Source organism: Pithys albifrons, chromosome 23 (assembly GCF_047495875.1).
Source record: "Pithys albifrons albifrons isolate INPA30051 chromosome 23, PitAlb_v1, whole genome shotgun sequence".
NCBI lineage: Eukaryota > Metazoa > Chordata > Aves > Passeriformes > Thamnophilidae > Pithys > Pithys albifrons.
This window is the reverse complement of record NC_092480.1, coordinates 1,779,641-1,798,649: the sequence shown is the minus strand read 5'-3', so window position 1 is coordinate 1,798,649 and position 19,009 is coordinate 1,779,641. Positions and strand designations below refer to the sequence as shown.

Here is a 19,009-nt window from a genome sequence, read left to right as displayed (position 1 = left end):
TCAGTCCTGATCCCAACAGGACCATGTTCTCAGGGTCTTGCAGTGACCAGGTGGTCTCAGGAGCCTGGCCCTGCTTGGGAAGTTGCAGACTGTGTGTCTCTGGCTTTGCCACAGACACTGTTGTTTTAGTTAACCAGTGTCTGTTTTGATTTCTGGGATAACTTGGGCTTTGTTGCTTTGTGGGGAAGGAAAAAAAAAGGATTGGGAGCCCGTTCCCATCAGCCTCTTTCACAAATACTGGAGCTGCTGCTTTGAGCTCCACCAGAGAAACAGAAAGGCATCAAAAACATTGGCAGGGCCGTGGAGCGCTTGGCTGCCACTCTGCATTCCCTCCTCAGGCTGTGTCTGCAGGGCTGAGGGAAGGCATGGCTCCCAGCAAGCCTGCTCAGCAGAGCCCCAGACTGGGTGCTGCAGAGCCTGCCAGGGGGCAGAGGAACAGCCCTGGCTGGCACCGGGCACTGCCAGCCCCTCTCGCTGCAGCCCTGCCCTGGGTGACAGGCTGTTTGACTGGCACAGGGCAAGCAAGGCCCAGCAAAAGAGAATGAGCCCATGGGAGAGCAAAAACAGGGCTGGGAAAAGCTGGAGGGGGGAACAGAACTGTGTGGTGACTGCTAATGCTGGGCATTCCTGTGGCAATAGTGCCAAGGTCCCTCAGACACTGGGGGACTGGGAGCACGCTGGCATAGGTGTGGTACAGCCACACAGCAAGCTGGCATTGTCTGCTCCTCACAGCCAAGGCACTGCCCATCCTTCCTGCTGCACAGAAGCAACATGAATCCAAGGCAAATCAGAGGCAGGTTTATTCCTCTTTCCTCCTGAGAACTACAGGCACTTTTACAGACCAACATCCACCTCCCATGTCCACGAAGCTCAGCCACCAGCTCAGAGGCAAAGCACTGGGATCATCTGTTCCCTCTTCCCAGGACCCTTCTGGGCCAGAGCACAGCAGCTGTTTTACAGTCCACTGCCTCACAGTTTGGGGCAAGAGTGGCCCTGGGTATTTGGGGTGGGAGAAGAGCACCCTGCATGGTGCTCCATGAGCACTTGACCCAGGAGAAAACTTGCATTACACTCACTCACACTAACACTTTAGTCCCCCTCTTTTTTCAGCTCCAAGTCCCTTTTTTCCAGCCATCAGCCTTAGGAAGCAGCAGTGTGGCTGCCTCACAGTGCTGATGAACCCCGATGGTGAGAAATAGGAGTGTGTCACCCTGGAGTCCCCATCCCTGTCCCCCCCACCTTCCCTGAGCAAGCCCTGCTGTGGGACCTTTAGGACTTTTCCTTCTCTTTGCCTTCCCCAGGCTGTTCTTCTTTCCCCTCTGACTGCTCCTCCTGGGTGATCTTCACCTCGTTGACTTTGGCCTTCACCTCCTTCCCTGTTCGGGGAGCCACGATGCTCAAGATGCCATCATGGGACAAGGTGGCCTTCACCAGCAAGGGGTCCACATCCAGAGGGAGGATGTAGGTCCTGGTGAACTCCCTGGAGATGAACCCATGGCGATCAGCCTTCTGTGGGTGCTGCCCCACCACCTCCAGCAGGTTGTCCACGGTGCGGACGTGGAGCTCGTCGGGCAGGAACTGGCAGACATCCAGGAACACCTGGAACTTGTGCTCGTTGAGACAGATCTCAGAGGTGCCCCTGTCCAGCTGCTTGTTGATCCGAGGCCTGATGTAGTAGCCATGGTAGAGGGCAGGGGCTAAAATCTCAGATGGGGACACACCTGGAAATGAGACCCAGTGAGGAGTGTGTGGTTTTCAGGGGAAGGAGGTGGAGGGGGATGGTTGGCACCAGACAGGGGAGGGTGACAGGAGGGAGCTGGGACCTGGCAAACACCTTGGGTTTGCCACCACATCAGCACAGTATGGGTGGAGCCTCTTGCAGCTCCTACCTTAGTATTCCTAAAACACTCACACACACAGAGCCTGGCAGCCACTGCCTCCCACCACACAGCCCAGGGCTGCCAACGAGCCCAGGGCTGGCATCCAGCTTTACATGTCTGTTGGGTGGACTGGGAGGGACTGGGAGGTACACTGGGCGCTCTGCAGTGCAGAGCCCACAGCCAGGGATGGGCATGGAAATTGCTGATGGTGAAGAAACTGCCCTGAAGAACTAAAGGCCTTTTGTGTGCCATTGTCCAGGGGGCTTTCCTTGGAGCTTTTTGCCTTTTCATGCTGTTGTGCTGGTGCTGAATGGTTCTGCTGCTGCCCACATTCCTTCCCCTGCGCCAGCCACTGCCCAGCTTTGTGCTGAACACCCCAGCTCAGCTTTTCTCCACATCCCCTGGCTTGAAAAACTTCCCCCCCCTCCCCTGGGCGTTTTGCTCCATGTTTTCACAGCATGTGCATGAATGCCAGACCATGGTGGCATGAGGGAGGCACAGGGTAGGCATGGATGGAGGAAGTGGACATGAAGAGACAGACCCTGGCTATTCCCTGGCTGTTCCCCCCTGGTTTGATCTGGGTTCTTACACTCAAAATTCCTTGGCTCTAGCTCAGCCTGCTCTGGAGTTCAGTCTGCCCAGAGGAGCTCCACCAGCCTTCCTGCACCAGGGGACAGAAAGGTGCCAGGGGGATCCCACCTCCTTCCTTACCTTCTCCAAAGTTCTGGTCGTAGATCTTGCTGGGGTTGGCGAACTCGTACTCGGAGCTCATGGGGTGGGCGTGGGGCACCGTCCGTGCGGCCATGGCGTGGCTGGGACAGCACCTCCGAGCCCTCGCTGCCTCTGAGAGTGAAGGCTGCAGATTGCAAGGCTTTAATTGGGTGAATTCCAAAGGGAGGAGTGTGTGATAAAAAGATGGACCAAAATAGCCACCCGCACAGGGCCCAGGATGCCTCGCCAGGGTGACGGGAGAAGCTTCTCGCTGCATTCCAGCAGGGAGGGCAGGCACTGCCTGCAGGCAGCGGCACCTCGGGAACATCCCACACGTCCCCCCAGCCCTGGAGAAGCCTCTCAGGAGCAGGGGGGGGCAGGAGGGCGATGAGCAGACAGGTACAGTCAGGAGGACACAGAGATGAGCTGAGGGAAGTGATGGAGGGAAAAGCAGGACAGACCCCAAGCTCTGCTGCTCGTGGTGCTCCAAGGCCAGTGGGGTTCAGGGCGTCCCTGGCACTGGTACTGATGGTACTGGATGGTACTGGTGGTACTGATGGCCCTGATGGCTCTGAAGCCCCTCATGGGGATGAGCAGTAGCTAACGCTGGCTGGTGCTTGCTCAGGTTGTGCAGTGAATCCCTGTCACACCCATTGTCCCACTGTGAGCCCAAACCAGCCCCTCCTGCTCCCTACACAAGGAGTCTGATTTTTCCAGAAGCTGATCTCAAACCTTTTGTTCCTTGAGTGGTGAAGCACTGCAGGTAGTTAAGCTGAACTAGACACAATCCAGATTCCACCCTTGACACCTCCCCATCCTGGACTGTGCTGGTCCAAGCTGGCTGTCCAGACCGTTTTCTTGGCCAGGGCTTTGCCACAATGTAATGAGACCTGGAGAACTCCTTGTGCCAGGGAGCATGAGTCAGCCAAGGGTCTGAAGCTGGCATGGATCCAGTTTTATTGAACAGGGCTGGTGGTGGTGCAGGAGGGGAGCACTGCCCAGTTGAGCTCCCTGAAACCAGAGATGTCCCTGCAGTGTGAGGGAGCAGGTGCAGTGCTGTTGATGTAATGGGGAACTGGAGAGGGTATTTATGGCCTGAGCTGTTGCACAAAGCAAATCCTGCTCCCTGTTCTTGCAGCCAAGCTGAGAGGAAGAGCGTCAGAGCCTCTTGCAAAGGGCTGGCAGAGCTGGCAGTGGGAATGATGTGCCTCTGAGCCAGAACTTGTATTTTAGTTGTGAGCTCTCAGAGGCAGAGACTAGTTCTTGCTCTTTAAGTGCAGTTGCTGGGTGAGCCCATTACTGTGATTTAGGCTTATTGGCAAGGCAGGAATTAAACCAAATGTGTGAGTTAAGATGTATTAGGATCATAACTATAGGAAATGGACTTAGTGCAGGGGCACAGGCAGACAGGGGTAGCTTGAACCCCTGAGAACGCAACATGAGCATGCCCAGGTTATCTCTGCTCCAGCCCTCTGGAGCTCTGAGGTCACTGTGTTGTCTCCAGCAAAGTGGTGTCTGTGGTGGGCAAAGGGCACCAGCAAAGGGCTGTCTGTGGTGGTCAAAGAACACCAGTAAAGGGGTGTCTGTGGTGGGCAAAGAACACCAGCAAAGGGGTGTCTGTGGTGGGCAAAGGATACCAGCAAAGGGGTGTCTGTGGTGGGCAAAGGACACCAGCAAAGGGGTGTCTGTGGTGTCTGTTTTGGGCTGAATGATGGAGAAATCCATCCTTCATTCCCACACACCAGTGTGCACAAGGGCAGTGGGGCTTCCCTGGGCTGCAGGGCTGCAGTGCCAGGGGCATCCCAGCAAAGACCTGCTGGGACCTCACTCTGTGGCTTCCTTTGCCCTCAGCAGAGGCAGAGCCCTCACTGAGCTGGTGGGTGACGTGGGGAGCTGAACTCTGGGCGCTGGCAGAGGGAACAACAGCCCCTTGTCGCTGTCCCTGGGAGCCAAAGATAGGAGCTGCATTGATCCCGTTGGCATCCAAAGCAGCTGGCAGCATCCGCCAAGCCCGGACTGTGCGGATAAACAGCACGTGGGCACAGGGAGGGCTGGCCACTCGGGCTTCTTGCTGCCCCATTAGGCTCCTTTGCTTCTTCTCCCCTTCCCCCTCCTCCTCAGCAGTGTGCTCAAATCCCTCAGACAGCTACTGGGCACCGGGGAAGGGCCCAGCCCAGGAGTGGGACAATAAAATCCCTGACACCACTGTTCAAGAGGCTCGGGGGGGTGGAAGGCCAGGCCAGCTGCACGGGTATAAAGCTGGCCCGGGCTCCAGCACGGCACTGCAGCACAGTGTTTGCCAGGCTCCTCCATCCAGCGCTCTCCAATGGATATCACCATTCACAACCCCCTGATCCGCAGACCCTTCTTCTCTTGGTTGGCACCGAGCCGTATCTTTGACCAGATTTTCGGGGAGCACCTGCAGGAGTCAGAGCTGCTCCCTGTGTCCCCCACCTTCAGCCCCTTCCTGCTGAGATCCCCCATCCTGCGGATGCCCAGTTGGCTCGAGACGGGACTCTCGGAGGTAACTTTGCTGCTTCGTGCTCTGTGTTGTGCTCTGTGCTCGTTCTGGTGACTCTGGGCTGGGCACCCAGGAGGGCTGAGGGCTTGGGAGCTGCTTGCAGGTGGGTTTTTAGGGAAAGGCTGGGGAAAGGCTGCTGTGCTTGTGGCTCCTCCTTAGGCAAGAAGCTCCGCATGCTCTGCCCATGGTCTGTGGCTGAGAGCAAGCATTGCCATGGTGGTGAGAAGAGAGACACACCGAGGTGGCTCCAAGAGCTGCCAGAAGAAAGAAAGAAACCTAATTTCCCTAATTTTCCTAATTTCCCTAATTTCCTATGCAAAACTTTCCATGCCACTCCCACCTGAGGAGCGAACAGCACAGGGTAGTGGGCAGGGGCAGTGGCATCCTCATGCCAGGCTGCTGAGGAAAAAGGGGCCTATTTTAAAGAATTACTACTGAGAAGAGAAGCATTTTAAGCAAAATCCAGGACCAAAGGATCAACAGCAGTGTCTGGTGCTTCAGGGCTGAGCCACTTGCCTGTTCTGCAAGTCAGTCTCTTCTTTACAAGTAGCTTGTAGGGCTATTCTAAGCAGGAGGAAAGTATTATTTTAATCTGTGCATAATGTCTGCCCTGATTTAGCACCCTGGGTCTGGCTGTGCACTGAGGAAGCCACAACAGGCACAGCACCAACTGAAGAGCCAGTTTTAACAAATTATAACAAAATTTTAGGTACTGTAGTGATGGGCATTAATGCAAGGCCAGCAAGGGACAAAGCCACTCAGATCAGAATCCAAAATAAAGGGCAATGCATGTGCAGACACCAGGCTCAGTCTTGCCCTGCCGTGTTCCGAGAGCTCTCTGGAGCCGAAACCTTCCCCTGCTCTTTCCTGCAGTCACCTCCTTGTCTTGCAGATGCGACTGGACAAGGACAAGTTCTATGTAAACCTTGATGTGAAGCATTTCTCCCCCGAGGAGCTGAAGGTGAAGGTGCTCGGGGACATGATAGAGATCCACGGGAAGCACGAGGAGCGCCAGGTACTTCTGATTTAACTGGGGAACTTCCTCGCCTCTGGTGCAACAAGGACACTGCAGAACATCCCTCCCCTGAGCTCCTCTCAAAGTTCTTTTTACTTTACAATCCTAAAGAAAGATTGCCTTGTGCAAACCCCCCAGCTGGTCCCAGGCAGGGCAGCAAGAGGGGGAACATTTCTTGCTGATGTTACATGAACTGTGAACTGAGCTGGAAAATCATCTTTGAAATGGGCATTTTTGGGGCCTTCCTCTTTTTGGGAAGAGGTCAGAAATGCAGGGAGGTATCCAACAAACTAGGAACAGACTGTAGTAATTAAACCACCTAACGAAGCAGTGCACCCTGAGTCTGGCTGTCCACTGAGGAAGCAATAACAAGTCCCTTCTCTAAGGCAACCAGCAGGACAACAAGATGGGCTTAAGCTCTGCCAGGGGAAGTTCAGGTTGGATATCAGAAAGAAATTCTTAACAGAGAGAGTGCTCAGGCATTGGAATGGCCTGCCCAGAGACGGGGTGGATTCTCTGACCCTGGAGGTTTTTAAGATGAGACTGGATGTGGCACTGAGTGCCATAATCTGGTAATCAAAGTGGGGCTGGATCAAGGGTTGGACTTGATGATCTCAGAGGTCTCTTCCAACCCAACTGATTCGATGATTCTATAAATCTATGATCCTATGATCCTATGATTCTATGATCCTATGGTTCTATGATTCTATGATCCTATGATCCTATGGTTCTATGATCCTATGGTTCTATGATCCTATGATCCTAAGATCCTATGGTTCTATGATCCTATGGTTCTATGATCCTATGATCCTAAGATCCTATGGTTCTATGATCCTATGATCCCATGATCCTATGATTCTATGATTCTATGATCCCATGATCCTATGATCCTATGGTTCTATGATCCTATGGTTCTATGATCCTATGATCCTATGGTTCTATGATCCCATGATCCTATGATCCTATGGTTCTATGATCCCATTATCCCATGATCCTATGATCCTATGGTTCTATGATCCCATGATCCTATGATCCTATGATTCTCTTTCAACTCTCTGCGAGGTTTTCCTCTGGGAGCTCCGCAGCCTCAGCCGGTTGGAGGCGGGACAGAGCGACCCTCTAATCAGCTGTGCCTTGCTTTGAAGGACGAGCACGGCTTCGTGGCCAGGGAGTTCACACGGAAATACCGGATCCCGGACGACGTGGACCCGCTGAGCATCACGTCCTCGCTGTCCCTGGACGGGGTGCTGACCGTCAGCGCGCCCCGCAAGGTGAGCGACGTGCCCGAGCGCAGCATCCCCATCACCCGCGAGGACAAACCCGCCATCGCGGGCGCCCAGAGGAAGTAGGGCTGCTGCCCCAGTGCCCACGGGTGCCAGGGCACTTCTCAGCTCTGCTCTTATTATTTATGCTAAGTTTACTAACGAATAAAACATGAATAAGCAGTTGGTATTTATTTGTCTTGGGCACTGAGGACAGGCGAAGTGGTGGGTCTGGGAAGCTGTGCCAGGTGAACACACCTGGTGCCATTTTTCCCGTCTTGCTGTTCAGAAGCACTTCTCTCATTTCACATTATGTTCTCAATGCTTTTCAAGCATCCAACGCACAAGTCTTTTCCTTTGATGTTGCCAGAGGATTTCAGGGTGTTTCACAAGCAACAGAAAAGTTTCTCCAGTGGAGATTAAACTGGTAAAACAACTTCATGACAATTGAAACCCATCTGAAGTGTGGGCATTTGATAACAACTGACTGGAAGACAACTGTATCTCAGATCTCTAGAATGACTCATGTTATGGAGGAGCATCCAAGAGCTGCAGCCAATTCAGAGCAGTTGCAGAGCTGCAGTTAAACACAGATATATATCCAGGGAGGAGAAAAACACCCTGCTCTCATGATGCAAATCACATCCCTTTGAAACTGTGATGTTAGTGCCCTTCAGACAATGAGCAGGATCTGATGTCTACAGCAATAACCTGATTTATGCCAGCCCTGTTGACTGATACAAAGCACTGCTAAGTCCTTTTCAGGCATCATCATCTGCTTAGCACCTCTCTTCAAAGGGCTATGAGCATAAAAATAAGTTTGTATTACTGGGGTTGAATTTCTAAAATTCATCTTCAAGAAGCACAGGATGTCATAGATCTGTCACACAGATCATCACACTCAGTCATGACCTGACCTATTTTTTATGTTCCTTACACCTGCTAAGACAAAAGTTTTATCAGAAGGGACCAGTTTAAACCTCAGATGAACTGAGAGGATCCCTTTCATCCCGTGGCTTTAAGTGAGAAAAATAAAATGAGCACTCAGTGATGTGGGGGTCAAATACCTCAAATCCCACCTAATTTCCACGGTCAGGTGTTTCCTATTAGCTGGTTCTAATAAGCTCTCGCAGCTGAGGTGTTAGTTGGGCTTGTCTGACCAGACACAGGGTGAGTGGTGAGGTCCAGCCACCTCTGCACACAAGAACAAACCACAGACACACACTCAGGTCACAAACAGTGCAGCTGAAAGAGCAGGAAGAATGTTTTCCACATGATGCTACATTTGGCTTTCATGTGGGACAGGTCTTTTTGCTTGAAGGAAGTCACTGTAGCACTGTTGGCAGACAGGCCCACTGGCTGCTGAAGGCAGAGCCTGGTGCTTTTCCTGCATCTTTCTTGTTCTTTCTCAAAAGCAAAAAAAACCCCACCAAAACCCACCAAACTGCTGCCAAAGGGAGGTCTGTAGTATAGCAGGACTAAGAAGTTGCACATAGGAGGTTCTAACCTGGGAAAGGGGCTCAGAAAGCAATGAGGTTCTTGTTCAAATCCTAAAAGAATAAAATATTTTAAAAAATAATTAAGGAAGCAAGTGGAAAATAGTGAGAATTTATCCAGAAAGTGCAGCTGAGGGAAACAGCTTTTTTATAGCACAGGGTTTTGCTGGGCTCAAACTCAGAAGTAAGAAATGGGCATTTTGAGTGAAAGGTCTTTGAGGATGATGAGGTCAGCTAGACAAGAATACTTGAAATGTAAATACCACTCCCTGAATGACTTGAAATACCAGTTCTGTGGTGGCCCAGGAGCACAGCTCAGCAATGAGACAATGACAGAAAGCATCCCTGTCATCTGCACACACAGAGGTTGTGCAGAAGCTCCTCTGTGGCTGCACCACATCCAACAGACTGTTTCAGCTCTCTGCACAACCATCTCATTCTCTGATGCTTCCCTTGTAATGTGGAGAGAAAGGAGCTTCAAAGCAGAGAGTGTACTGGAAAGGAAAACTCACTCCTTGCTCTCACTCCTGCTCTGAGCATGGCAAGGCTTAGCCCTCACCTCCCCACCCAGCAGGTGCCCAATGAGCCCAGTGGGGCTGGAGAGCCTGAATGTTTTCTGGGAAATGCTAAAGAGGAGATGAAACCCCCTACAGACCTTTTGGGACTTGTCTTACCTGGGAGACAAGAGCCTTTTGTGCCACTCACCAGTTCAGCAGCAGTTCCCAGCAGTAACAGCCTGTCCCCCACTCCTTATGAGCTCTGAAGAACTCAAGGACTCAGCCCTTGCCTTGCCCCTTGCACGGGGGGAATGGGGAACATTCTGTCGGGAGGGTTTTCCCCCCGGGCCAACAATGCCCCTTCAGCACAGGCCCCTCTCCAGCCCGAGCTGCCCTTTTGTCCCTCTCGGGCTCTGCTGGTGGCACAGGGGCAAAAGAAAGGCCCGAGTGGTGCAGGGCTCAGGCTTTGTGTCACTTCACTTGCACAGAGAGGCAGGTGGGGGAAGAAAGGTAATGGTTTATTGAGGGAGGGAGGGAGGGAGGGAGGGAGGAAGGAAGGAAGGAAGGAAGGAAGGAAGGAAGGAAGGAAGGAAGGAAGGAAGGAAGGAAGGAAGGAAGGAAGGAAGGAAGGAAGGAAGGAAGGAAGGAAGGGAGGGAGGGAGGGAGGGAGGGAGGGAGGGAGGGAGGGAGGGAGGCCACCAAAGGCCCACCTTTGCCCCCAGGGCTGTGTGAAACCTCAGTTCCTGCTCCTGCAAGAAGCAAACCGTCACAAGATTTACACATAAATTAATAATGCAAGGAATGGAGCCAAAAAACTTGTCCCTGATCTCCAATCCCACTAGGTGTCCCTCTCGGCCAAGGGAAGGGCTCCTGCAGCAGCATCACCAAAAGAGGGGCAGGGGAAGAGACAGGAGATAGACTGCAAGTCCCAGATCCCTCTGCCGAGGTCCAGAGGGGAGGGAGCCAGGAGGAGGCGGGGTGGGTGGGGATGGATGCGGCGGCTCATCCCTCCCTCCCTCCATCTATCCCTCCATCCCTCATCCACCCCGGGGCGCACCGGCAGCTCCCTGAATCCCCCGGTGAGCAGGAGAAAACCGCTGCCGACGAGTCCTCGGGGATGCCCGCGGGGACCCGAGGCCACCAGCAGTGGCCGCTGACGGGCTCTCACGTCATGAGCGAGCGACTTTGGCTCCCAGAAGCGGCAGCTCCGAGTCCCGACTGCTCCGAGTGCCGGTGGGTCGGAGCGCTCGGAGCGCTCGGAGCGCCGGTCCCGTGTCCGGCCATGGGGCTCCGCCGTGTCCTGCTGCTCGGAGAGGGCAATTTCTCCTTCGCCGCCTCCCTGTGCGGGGCCGCGGGCACACACGTGGTGGCCACTTGCTACGAGAGCGAGGAGGACGCGTCCCGGTGCGGGGGAGCCGCGCGGAGCATCCGCAGGCTGCGGGAGAGCGGTGGGTGCGCGGGGGGTGCCATGGGGTCCATGGGATCCAGGGGATGCGATGGAATGCCATGGGATGCCATGGAATGCCAGGGGCGGTGGGGCACCCCTGGGCACAGCGGTGGAAGAGGTCGGGATGGCGGGGGCGCGGTGTCGCTGAGCCCTTTGCTGTGACCCTCCGCTCCTCAGGGCTCCATCCAGAGCCATCGCTCTGCCCTGCCCTGCTCAGCCCCTTGGCAGCCCCTCGCCACTCCGGGAATCCCTTCTCACACGAGGCATTGGAATGGTCGAGCTGGCTAAACGAAATACTCCTAAAATCAGATCAGACTCAAGGAGTGCTGAAATTCTACTGAAACGACTATTTTCAAGTATTTTGAGACATTATTTCAACAGAGGAAATGAAGCCCAGGCTTCCCAGTGTTCCTAATGCACGAGTGGGGAGACCCCTGTCAGCTCTCACAAACTTCACTTTAAAATCATTTAGAAGCCTTGCAGTCCTCCCTTTCTCTAAATTTTCCCCAGTGATAAACATCAGACCCTTGAGCTTTTTTTGTGTGTGCTGTTGCAGGAGCTGAAGTCATGTTTTCTGTGGACTGCACCAAGCTGAAGGACTACTTTTTACCAGGACAAAGAGAATTTGATTGTATTTATTTCAACTTCCCTCACTGTGGGAGGAAGGCTGGGGTAGTGAAGAACAGAGAGCTCCTTGCCTGCTTTTTCCATAGGTGAGTGAACCAGAGATGGTTCTGTGCTAATTGGCTGCTGTGGTACAGGTTTCTAGTTGTGCTCCAGGTGCTTTTGTGGCCCTGGAAAATTTGTGGGTGTGTTAACAGGGTTTTTCTTGTTGCCTGAATTTCCTTGCAGCGCTGCAGAAGTGCTGGCAGAGGAGGGAGAGGTCCACGTGGCTCTTTGCAATGGCCAGGGTGGGACACCTGCAGACCAGCCAAGGAGGGAATGGCACAACAGCTGGCAAATAGTGGCTGTGGCAGCAGGAGCTGGATTTATCCTGAGTGCTGTTCATCCTTTCAAGGCAGAGACTATCCATGGATATAAATGTACAGGTTACAGGTAACCATCACGTGGCAAAACTGAAAAGCTGCTATTTGTGCTCTTATAAAGCCCAGCATTAGTATGTTCTTTCAGTATCTTGTTTGCTGGGGAGGAGCTCCTTTTAGTTTTCCTTAAAATAACTGCAGTTCTTCTTCATCTCTAATCAGAATAGCCAAGATTAAAATGCCAAAGTGCCCTCAAAAAATAAGATTATCTTAGTATTTTAATGGTGGAAATGATGCATTTCAGAACAAAAGTCAGTCTCAGCCTAGAGACAGGCCTGTGGTGTGTGCAAAGTCAGTCTGAGCCCAAAGACAGGCCTGTGGTGTGTGTAAAGTCAGTCTCAGCCTAAAGACAGGAGGTCTGTGGTGTGTGTAAAGTCAGTCTGAGCCCAAAGACAGGCCTGTGGTGTGTGTAAAGTCAGTCTCAGCCTAGAGACAGGACTGTGGTGTGTGCAAAGTCAATCTGAGCCCAGAGACAGGACTGTGGTGTGTGTAAAGTCAGTCTGAGCCCAGAGACAGGACTGTGGTGTGTGTAAAGTCAGTCTGAGCCCAGAGACAGGACTGTGGTGTGTGTAAAGTCAGTCTGAGCCCAAAGACAGGCCTGTGGTGTGTGTATCTGCTTAGCAGACAATCCCAACAGGGTGGTAACAAGGCCTGGGATTCACTAAGAGGTGTGTTAGTGTCACCTGTGTAAGAGTCATTGTGGCACATGAAATACGTGGAATGATGGATGCCTTTGCTCTGGATTTGTGTATTTCCAGGAGCCAAGACAAGTCCTTCTGTGTGGAGGGTGCTCTGACCCACGTTTTCACACGGAGCACACCACTCCTGTGTGTCACACCTGTGAGCTGCAGGATACAGCTGGAAAGCCAAAATGTTGCTTTTCAAGTGCCCCAAGTCCTTGTGGATAAAATTAAGAGGTGAGTTTTATAATTAGTTTCTGTTTGGCAATAACACGCTCTCCTGCTCTCAGTGAGAATGAGCAGGTGTCAGATAAATGGATGTGATGACTGGTAAGTCCCATTCCTTTTTCAGCAGCAAATTCAGTTAATTCTTGCTTGCAACCTGGAGACAAACAGCACTGTCCTGCAAACACACAACACCTTTGGTGAAAGGCTTGGCTTGTTCAGGTCGTTACTAGAAACTGGCTTAGGAATGTTTTGGGTAAATTGCTGCACTCAAATTATGACCACAGGAAAGGCATTCCAAGGAAATCTGTTCAGTGGTGTTTGTAATTTGCACTTGTATTTTTCCCAGGGGTTTCCTGGAACGGAATTCAAGTCATCCAGTCCGGACAGTAAAGGAGGGGCTGACTGCAGGGCTCAGCCAAGCCTTTCCACTGCAGAGCACTGACTCCTGCCTTTCCCTGCTCCACCAAGACCACGTCCGTGGTGTTTGTCACTCCAATATCTTCTGGCTCACTCTGAGCCCAGAGGAGACTCCAAGCACTGAGGAGTTGTCTCACAGACTGGCAAATGCAGTTTTATTTTCCCGTGTTGATTTTTGCCAGGACACAGAGAAGAATCTGCAAGAGGGATGTCACAGTCCGAGGCAGTTTTGTCTCAGACCTTCCCTTCTGCCTCATGCTCAGGCCATGATACAGGAAGGAGCTTTTCTGCCAGGGACACTGCATGTTCTTTCTGGGCCAGTTTTCAGGAAGTGTCTTATCTCTGCTCACTCCATGCCTGTTTTTCACGAGATGCTGATGGTGTTTGTGGTGAGCAGGGGTACAGAGAGCAGCTGTATCCGGATGTTGGTGAATAACATTAAAACCACCATCCATTCCCTTCACCAGACTGGCATTAAACCAAATATCAGCCTGCAGGAAGCCACGAGCTCTGAAACAACTGAGCCAAATGACTTTGCTGCCTTTGAATCTCAGCTTAGTGATATTCAGTACTTCATCTGCACGGACACAGATCCTCCAGGCTCCTGGGTGGGGATTATAAGGACATCTCAGGAACTGACAAGCAGTGAGGAGCTGGTGGTTGTCTTTGCCTCGCTGAACCTTGACCTCCTGGCCATGCTGCTCTGTGGAATATCTGACTGGAGAATGCTCTGGACTTCAGACACTCGGTTCCTGCAGCAGTTTCCTCGAGGAGAGCTGAGACTTTTCAAGAGTTTTTCCCTCTATCCACCCTCCTACGTGCACGACATCAGCTTTTGGGTTCCCAATGGGCAGCAGTTCGATGAGGTTGCTTTTCACACCGTGGTCAGGGCGGTGTCAGGTGAAATGGTGGTTTCCATCCAGTTAAGGGACAGTTTCCAGCACGTGGGGACAGGGAGGAGCAGCCTCTGCTTCAGGCTGACCTTCCAGAGCTGTGACAGGGCCCTGAGCCACAGGGAGGCTGCGGAGCTGCAGCTGCGCCTTCGGAAGGAGGTTCATCTACACCTGGGGGTGACTCTGAGGTAGAACATTTTAGGGTGTGTTCAGGTTCACTTGAGTTTTCCGTGTATGTATGTATGTATGTATGTATGTATGTATGTATGTATCTATCTATCTATCTATCTATCTATCTATCTATCCATCTATCTATCGATATGTCCTCAGGGATCACTGTCAGATGACTCCGATGTCTCGCTGGAGCTGCTCGTCAGCTGGAAGGGACATTCCAGCAGCTGTCTGGCCCTGCTGGGGCCAGGGAGCTCCAAGTCATCCCAGGAATCTGTAAGGGGAAGCAAGGACATCAAGGGCTCAGCAGGCCTGGGGCAGGATAGGCCAGAGCAGGGCCTCCAGCACCCCTGGAGCAGACAAGCACTGCCAAGCCCAGCCTGGGCACCTGCTGCCAACCCCTGCCTGGTCCCTGGCCCAGGGTAACCTGACAAAGGCACTCACGGGCATTGCAGCGGGGGGACCTCTGTGTCTGCTCTTCAGAGGCATTGTTGTCCTCCAGTTGCTCTCTGATAGGGAAAGGAAAACTGATGAGCTCCCTCTGCCCTGACATCAGGTGTGTGCAGGGTGCCCCTGCTGGTCCCCACTGTGCCATTTCCAATTGCTGTGTGAACCTGAACCCGGCTCTCTTGGAACAGTGCAGGGCCAGGACTGCTGGGGCAGGCCCTGGCATGGCACAGCACTTGCACCCTCCTGTGTTGTGAGCCAGGCAGAAGGACACCAACCTGGAGGGGACTTGGACCCCCACGGTGTTTGTAGTGATGGGTGAGCATAAGTCCCTTCTACAGTAGAGGCACCGCACGCCCTCAGCACCATCAGCCACAAACTGTCTCTGCAGGAGAAACAAGCAAGTGTGAGTGAGGCCCTGGTGCTGCTGAGCTTCTGGTGTGTCCCTGGTGCTGAGGGAACCATTCCTACCTCGATGCAGCCTCTGTGGTACCAGACACTTCTGCATCCTTGGCACACCATGTTGTTGAAGGGCTGTGTGTCCAATACAAGATCAAAGCAGATGGCACATAGAGTGCCTGGCTTCAGATTCAATGCCTCCTGTTTGTGCACAGGGCAAAAGGCCCTGGGAGGAAAAGGGATGAGTGTGGTGAGAAGTGCTGGGCTCTTCTTCCCTGGTGGTTGCCAGAAGGACAGAGGCAGTACCTGTACGATGGACCATTCTCAATAGTACAGTGACTCTCCCTGGCACAGGGCAGGTGGAACCTCCGGTCACAGTTTATTTGGTAGCACTTGATGGTGGCCCCCAACTGGTCACAGATGCAGCAGCACTGTAAGAGCAGAGAAGCCCCATCATTGGCATCTTCAGCACCTGCTCCTTGTCCCAGAGCAGACTGGAAAGGCTGGGTTTTCCTTCTTGGGGTCTGGGCTCAGCCCCAGCAAACCACGTCTGATACAAACCTCCTTTCTCTTGTCAGGCTCTTACCTCCTCTTTTGCCTTGTTGATAGAACGTAGGATGTCATTTGCATGAACATCCAGAATTTTTGCACTCTCACCCTCATGACGACGTTTAATGTAGGCAAAACGCTGCAGGAAAGACAACACCGTGATGAGGAGAATGTGGAAGGGACTGCCCATTGGAAAGCTGGAGGGAGCTCATGGAGCAACTCACCAGGCACAACTCATGGACACAGAGTCCACATTCCTGGATTTTTTGGCCGCAGGTTTCCGGGTCGGCCTCAGTTCGACGACACAGCATGCACGCTGGAAGGGAGAGAGACAATGGCACTGAGCATGGCACCTCTGTGGGGCCGGGGACAGCATCCTTGAGGGGCCGACCCCACGGGCTGCTCTGTCCCTGCCTGGCTGGCTGAAGGGCAGGGCTGGAGACTTTGCAGAGGTCGGGCCATTGCAGGCACGGGTGTCCCAGCAGGTGCCCCCTGCTCCAGCTTGGCCCCACTTGCTGAGGAAAGGAGGGCTCCAGCCCCGGGATGCCTGGACGGCTCCCGCCTCCCCTGCCAGTGCTCCCGGCCCCGCGCTGCCCACCCCGACAGCCCCTGTGCCAGGCTGAGGGAGGGGCACTGTGCTCAGACCTCTCTCCCTTGCTCCAGGGGCCTTTTCATTTGGGTCTTCCATGGTGGATGTCTCTGGGGAGTCCCTCTCCCTGGAATGCCATAGTCTCTTCCAGATTCTCCTCCACTGTCATTTAAAAAGAAGGGAGAGGTGTTTGCAACAGAGAGGGCAGAGCCTGGTGGGGGGTGGGGGTAGTAGAGCCCCTCTTTTGGCCCCAGGCTCTGTCCCTCTCCCTCATCTGCCCCCAAGCCCTTCCCCTCTCACCATCTCCATTAGTCCAGTCAGATAATTCCGCAGTCGGCTCTGGGTGTGTCTTCTCTGATTCTGAAAGGCACGAGGTGATTGAGGGGACAGCAAAAGTCAAGAGACCTGAAAGAGAAAAGAGACCAAAACCCCCAAGTTTTGTGAAATTTCTATTTCTGCTCTGCAAAATGTTTGCATGGCAAGGCCACTGAAGAGCATGAAGTGCTGGAGCCACTTTGTTCAGGTACAAATTGTCGAGCAGTGATAGAGATCAGTGTTCCATGGTTAGAAGTCATGTTTTTAACATGTCAAGTGTGACAGCCCCTTTATCCCCATCTGAACATTGGACAAACCAGGCCAAGGCAGCCCAAATACTCTGGAAACTATTCCTATAGTGCATGACCTATATCGAACTTGTATCCCACCTCCTAATATAAACCTAGACTGGTTGTCACACAGCAAATATTGGAAAACTAATAGTCCAAAAGTAAACGTAGCTCTCTCATCTCAAATTGAATCCCCTCACCCATCTATTAAATCAAATAAAGGTGAATTTAAGCCTGGAATAATAACCTTTGAGGAATACAATGCTAGACAACCCTGCCTTGTTTACTAGCTTGCCTCCAACCTTGTCAATAAATACCCTCGCTGGTATTAGAATAACAGTCGTCTCTTTGCAGTTCTTTTCGCGATGTTTTCGCTTATCAGATCCAAATGCTGAGTCTCTCCGTGGGCAGATCTGTCACTCCTCTCCTCGTTCTGTTGCCAGGTACACTGACACTGGAGTGCACCCAGCGCTCCCTGTTATACCCTTGGCTTCACAGGTCACAGTGGCCTATGTGACATCAGACCCCCCAGTGAGCCACCCAGTGAGCCAACAGTGACACCCCCAGTGACATTCAGACCTTTAGTAGACAAAAAATAAGAGGACAAATGTGCCACCCCTGTCCCTTGTCTCCAACACAGGGGTGGCACTGGAGAAAACTGTCTCCCCCAGTGTCCCCGGTTGTTCCCAAATGTCCCCCAAATCCTCCCCCCCTTCCTCCTCAAATCCAGGCTCAACACTGGGACCTGCCACAGGCAGTGTGTCCCCAGTGTTTCCCCAAGCATCCCCAAGCTTGGGGACAACCCCTGGCATGTCCAGAAGTGTCCCCAAGTGTCCCCAAACTCGGGGACAACCCTGAGTCCACTCTGTCCCCTCCCATGGCACCTCGAAGCAGCAGGTTGAGCTCCCCAGGGGGCTCCCAGGAGGACTTTGGGGCCCCTTGAGGGTCCTGGGGGTGACCCATCCTTGATGTCCCCCAGTGTCCCCAATGTCCCCAGGGTCACTACACAGGTACCACCACCTTTTCTTTTGCCCTTGATTTACTTGTGCTTGAAGGAGTGAATATCAAAACACCCGAAGCTGGGGTAAAAATAAAGAAATTGAACCAAAACCTCTAAAGGCCCTCCATTTTCTGGGATTTGAGGGGATGTTGGGGTTCAGGAAGATATTTGGGGTGTCTGGTTGTGTGTATGGGATCTTTCTCCATCCCTCTTCACCTCAAAACAACAGAATCCCAGGGACAATGTCACAATTTCCCAGGCATTGCTTTGGACACTGGTAACCCCCTGCAGATGCTCAGTCAGCGTGGGAGAATGGTGGGTCTGGGTTTCCCTGTGCACCCCAGAGGTGCTGGAGGTGGGATCCCAGCCATGGACCCTTTTCTGAGGTGGTAGTCATGGAATCCCAGGATGGTTTGGGTTGGAAGGAACCTTGAAGCTCATCTCCTTTTACCCTGTGCTGTGGGCAGGGACACCTTCCACTAGCCCAGGTTGCTCCAAGCCCCATCCAACTTGGCCTGGGACACTCCCAGGGATGGGGCAGCCACAACTTCTCTGGTGACTAATCACAAATTCTTTCCATCACTGTGTTCCGAGGGGTCCTACCCAGCCCTAAGACAGCTGTGTGTGGGGCAGGGGTAGTGTGGGACAGGGCCAGTGTGTCAGTGACAGGGATCATGTGTCAGGGGAAGGGACCATGTGTTGTTAGTGACAGGGACTGTGTGTCATGGACAGCGTATCAGCGACGGGGACATTGTAACAGTGACACGAACCCTGTGTGAGGGACAGGGCCAGTGTGTCATGGACAGGGACAGCATGTCAGTGACAGGGACACTGTAACAGTGACACCAACACTGTGTGCGGGACACGGACCGTGTGCGGGACACGCACCACGTGTCAGTGACACGAACCCTGCGTGCGGGACACGCACCACGTGTCAGTGACACGAACCCTGAGTGCGGGACACAGACCGTGTGTCAGTGACACGAACCCTGAGTGCGGGACACGGACCACGTGTCAGTGACACGAACCCTGCGTGCGGGACACGGACCGTGTGTCAGTGACACGAACCCTGCGTGCGGGACACGGACCCTGCGTGCGGGACACAGACCGTGTGTCAGTGACACGAACCCTGCGTGCGGGACACGGACCGTGTGTCAGT

General features: G+C 53.2%; 3 protein-coding genes across 3 annotated transcripts; 2 read left to right on the top strand and 1 right to left on the bottom strand.

Annotated features, from left to right (window-relative positions):
- Positions 1–817: 817 nt before the first annotated feature.
- HSPB2 (heat shock protein family B (small) member 2) lies at positions 818–2,722 on the bottom strand. The gene is made up of 2 exons (XM_071576165.1): positions 2,592–2,722; positions 818–1,721 (listed from the first exon to the last, which is right to left on the bottom strand). The coding sequence occupies exons 1-2, from the start codon at positions 2,683–2,685 to the stop codon at positions 1,270–1,272; spliced, it is 546 nt and encodes a 181-aa protein (XP_071432266.1). The 5' UTR covers positions 2,686–2,722; the 3' UTR covers positions 818–1,269.
- Positions 2,723–4,727: 2,005 nt separating this feature from the next.
- CRYAB (crystallin alpha B) lies at positions 4,728–7,579 on the top strand. Its single transcript, XM_071576166.1, has 3 exons — positions 4,728–5,115; positions 6,005–6,127; positions 7,273–7,579. Exons 1-3 carry the CDS (start codon positions 4,918–4,920, stop codon positions 7,474–7,476), a joined length of 525 nt encoding a protein of 174 aa, XP_071432267.1. The 5' UTR covers positions 4,728–4,917; the 3' UTR covers positions 7,477–7,579.
- A 3,070-nt stretch (positions 7,580–10,649) lies between these two features.
- Positions 10,650–17,189, top strand: FDXACB1 (ferredoxin-fold anticodon binding domain containing 1). The gene is made up of 5 exons (XM_071576136.1): positions 10,650–10,830; positions 11,386–11,542; positions 11,682–11,885; positions 12,631–12,789; positions 13,127–17,189. The coding sequence occupies exons 1-5, from the start codon at positions 10,665–10,667 to the stop codon at positions 14,280–14,282; spliced, it is 1,842 nt and encodes a 613-aa protein (XP_071432237.1). The 5' UTR covers positions 10,650–10,664; the 3' UTR covers positions 14,283–17,189.
- The last annotated feature ends 1,820 nt before the right edge of the window (positions 17,190–19,009 follow it).

Coding starts and splice junctions, on each gene's coding strand:
- HSPB2 (XM_071576165.1), bottom strand. CDS start 2,685: ATGGCCGCACGGACGGTGCCCCACGCCCACCCCATGAGCTCCGAGTAC. Junction 1,722..2,591: donor CGACCAGAACTTTGGAGAAG/GTAAGGAAGGAG, acceptor TCTCATTTCCAG/GTGTGTCCCCATCTGAGATT.
- CRYAB (XM_071576166.1), top strand. CDS start 4,918: ATGGATATCACCATTCACAACCCCCTGATCCGCAGACCCTTCTTCTCT. Junction 5,116..6,004: donor TCGAGACGGGACTCTCGGAG/GTAACTTTGCTG, acceptor CTTGTCTTGCAG/ATGCGACTGGACAAGGACAA. Junction 6,128..7,272: donor GGAAGCACGAGGAGCGCCAG/GTACTTCTGATT, acceptor CTTGCTTTGAAG/GACGAGCACGGCTTCGTGGC.
- FDXACB1 (XM_071576136.1), top strand. CDS start 10,665: ATGGGGCTCCGCCGTGTCCTGCTGCTCGGAGAGGGCAATTTCTCCTTC. Junction 10,831..11,385: donor CCGCAGGCTGCGGGAGAGCG/GTGGGTGCGCGG, acceptor GTGCTGTTGCAG/GAGCTGAAGTCATGTTTTCT. Junction 12,790..13,126: donor CTTGTGGATAAAATTAAGAG/GTGAGTTTTATA, acceptor TATTTTTCCCAG/GGGTTTCCTGGAACGGAATT.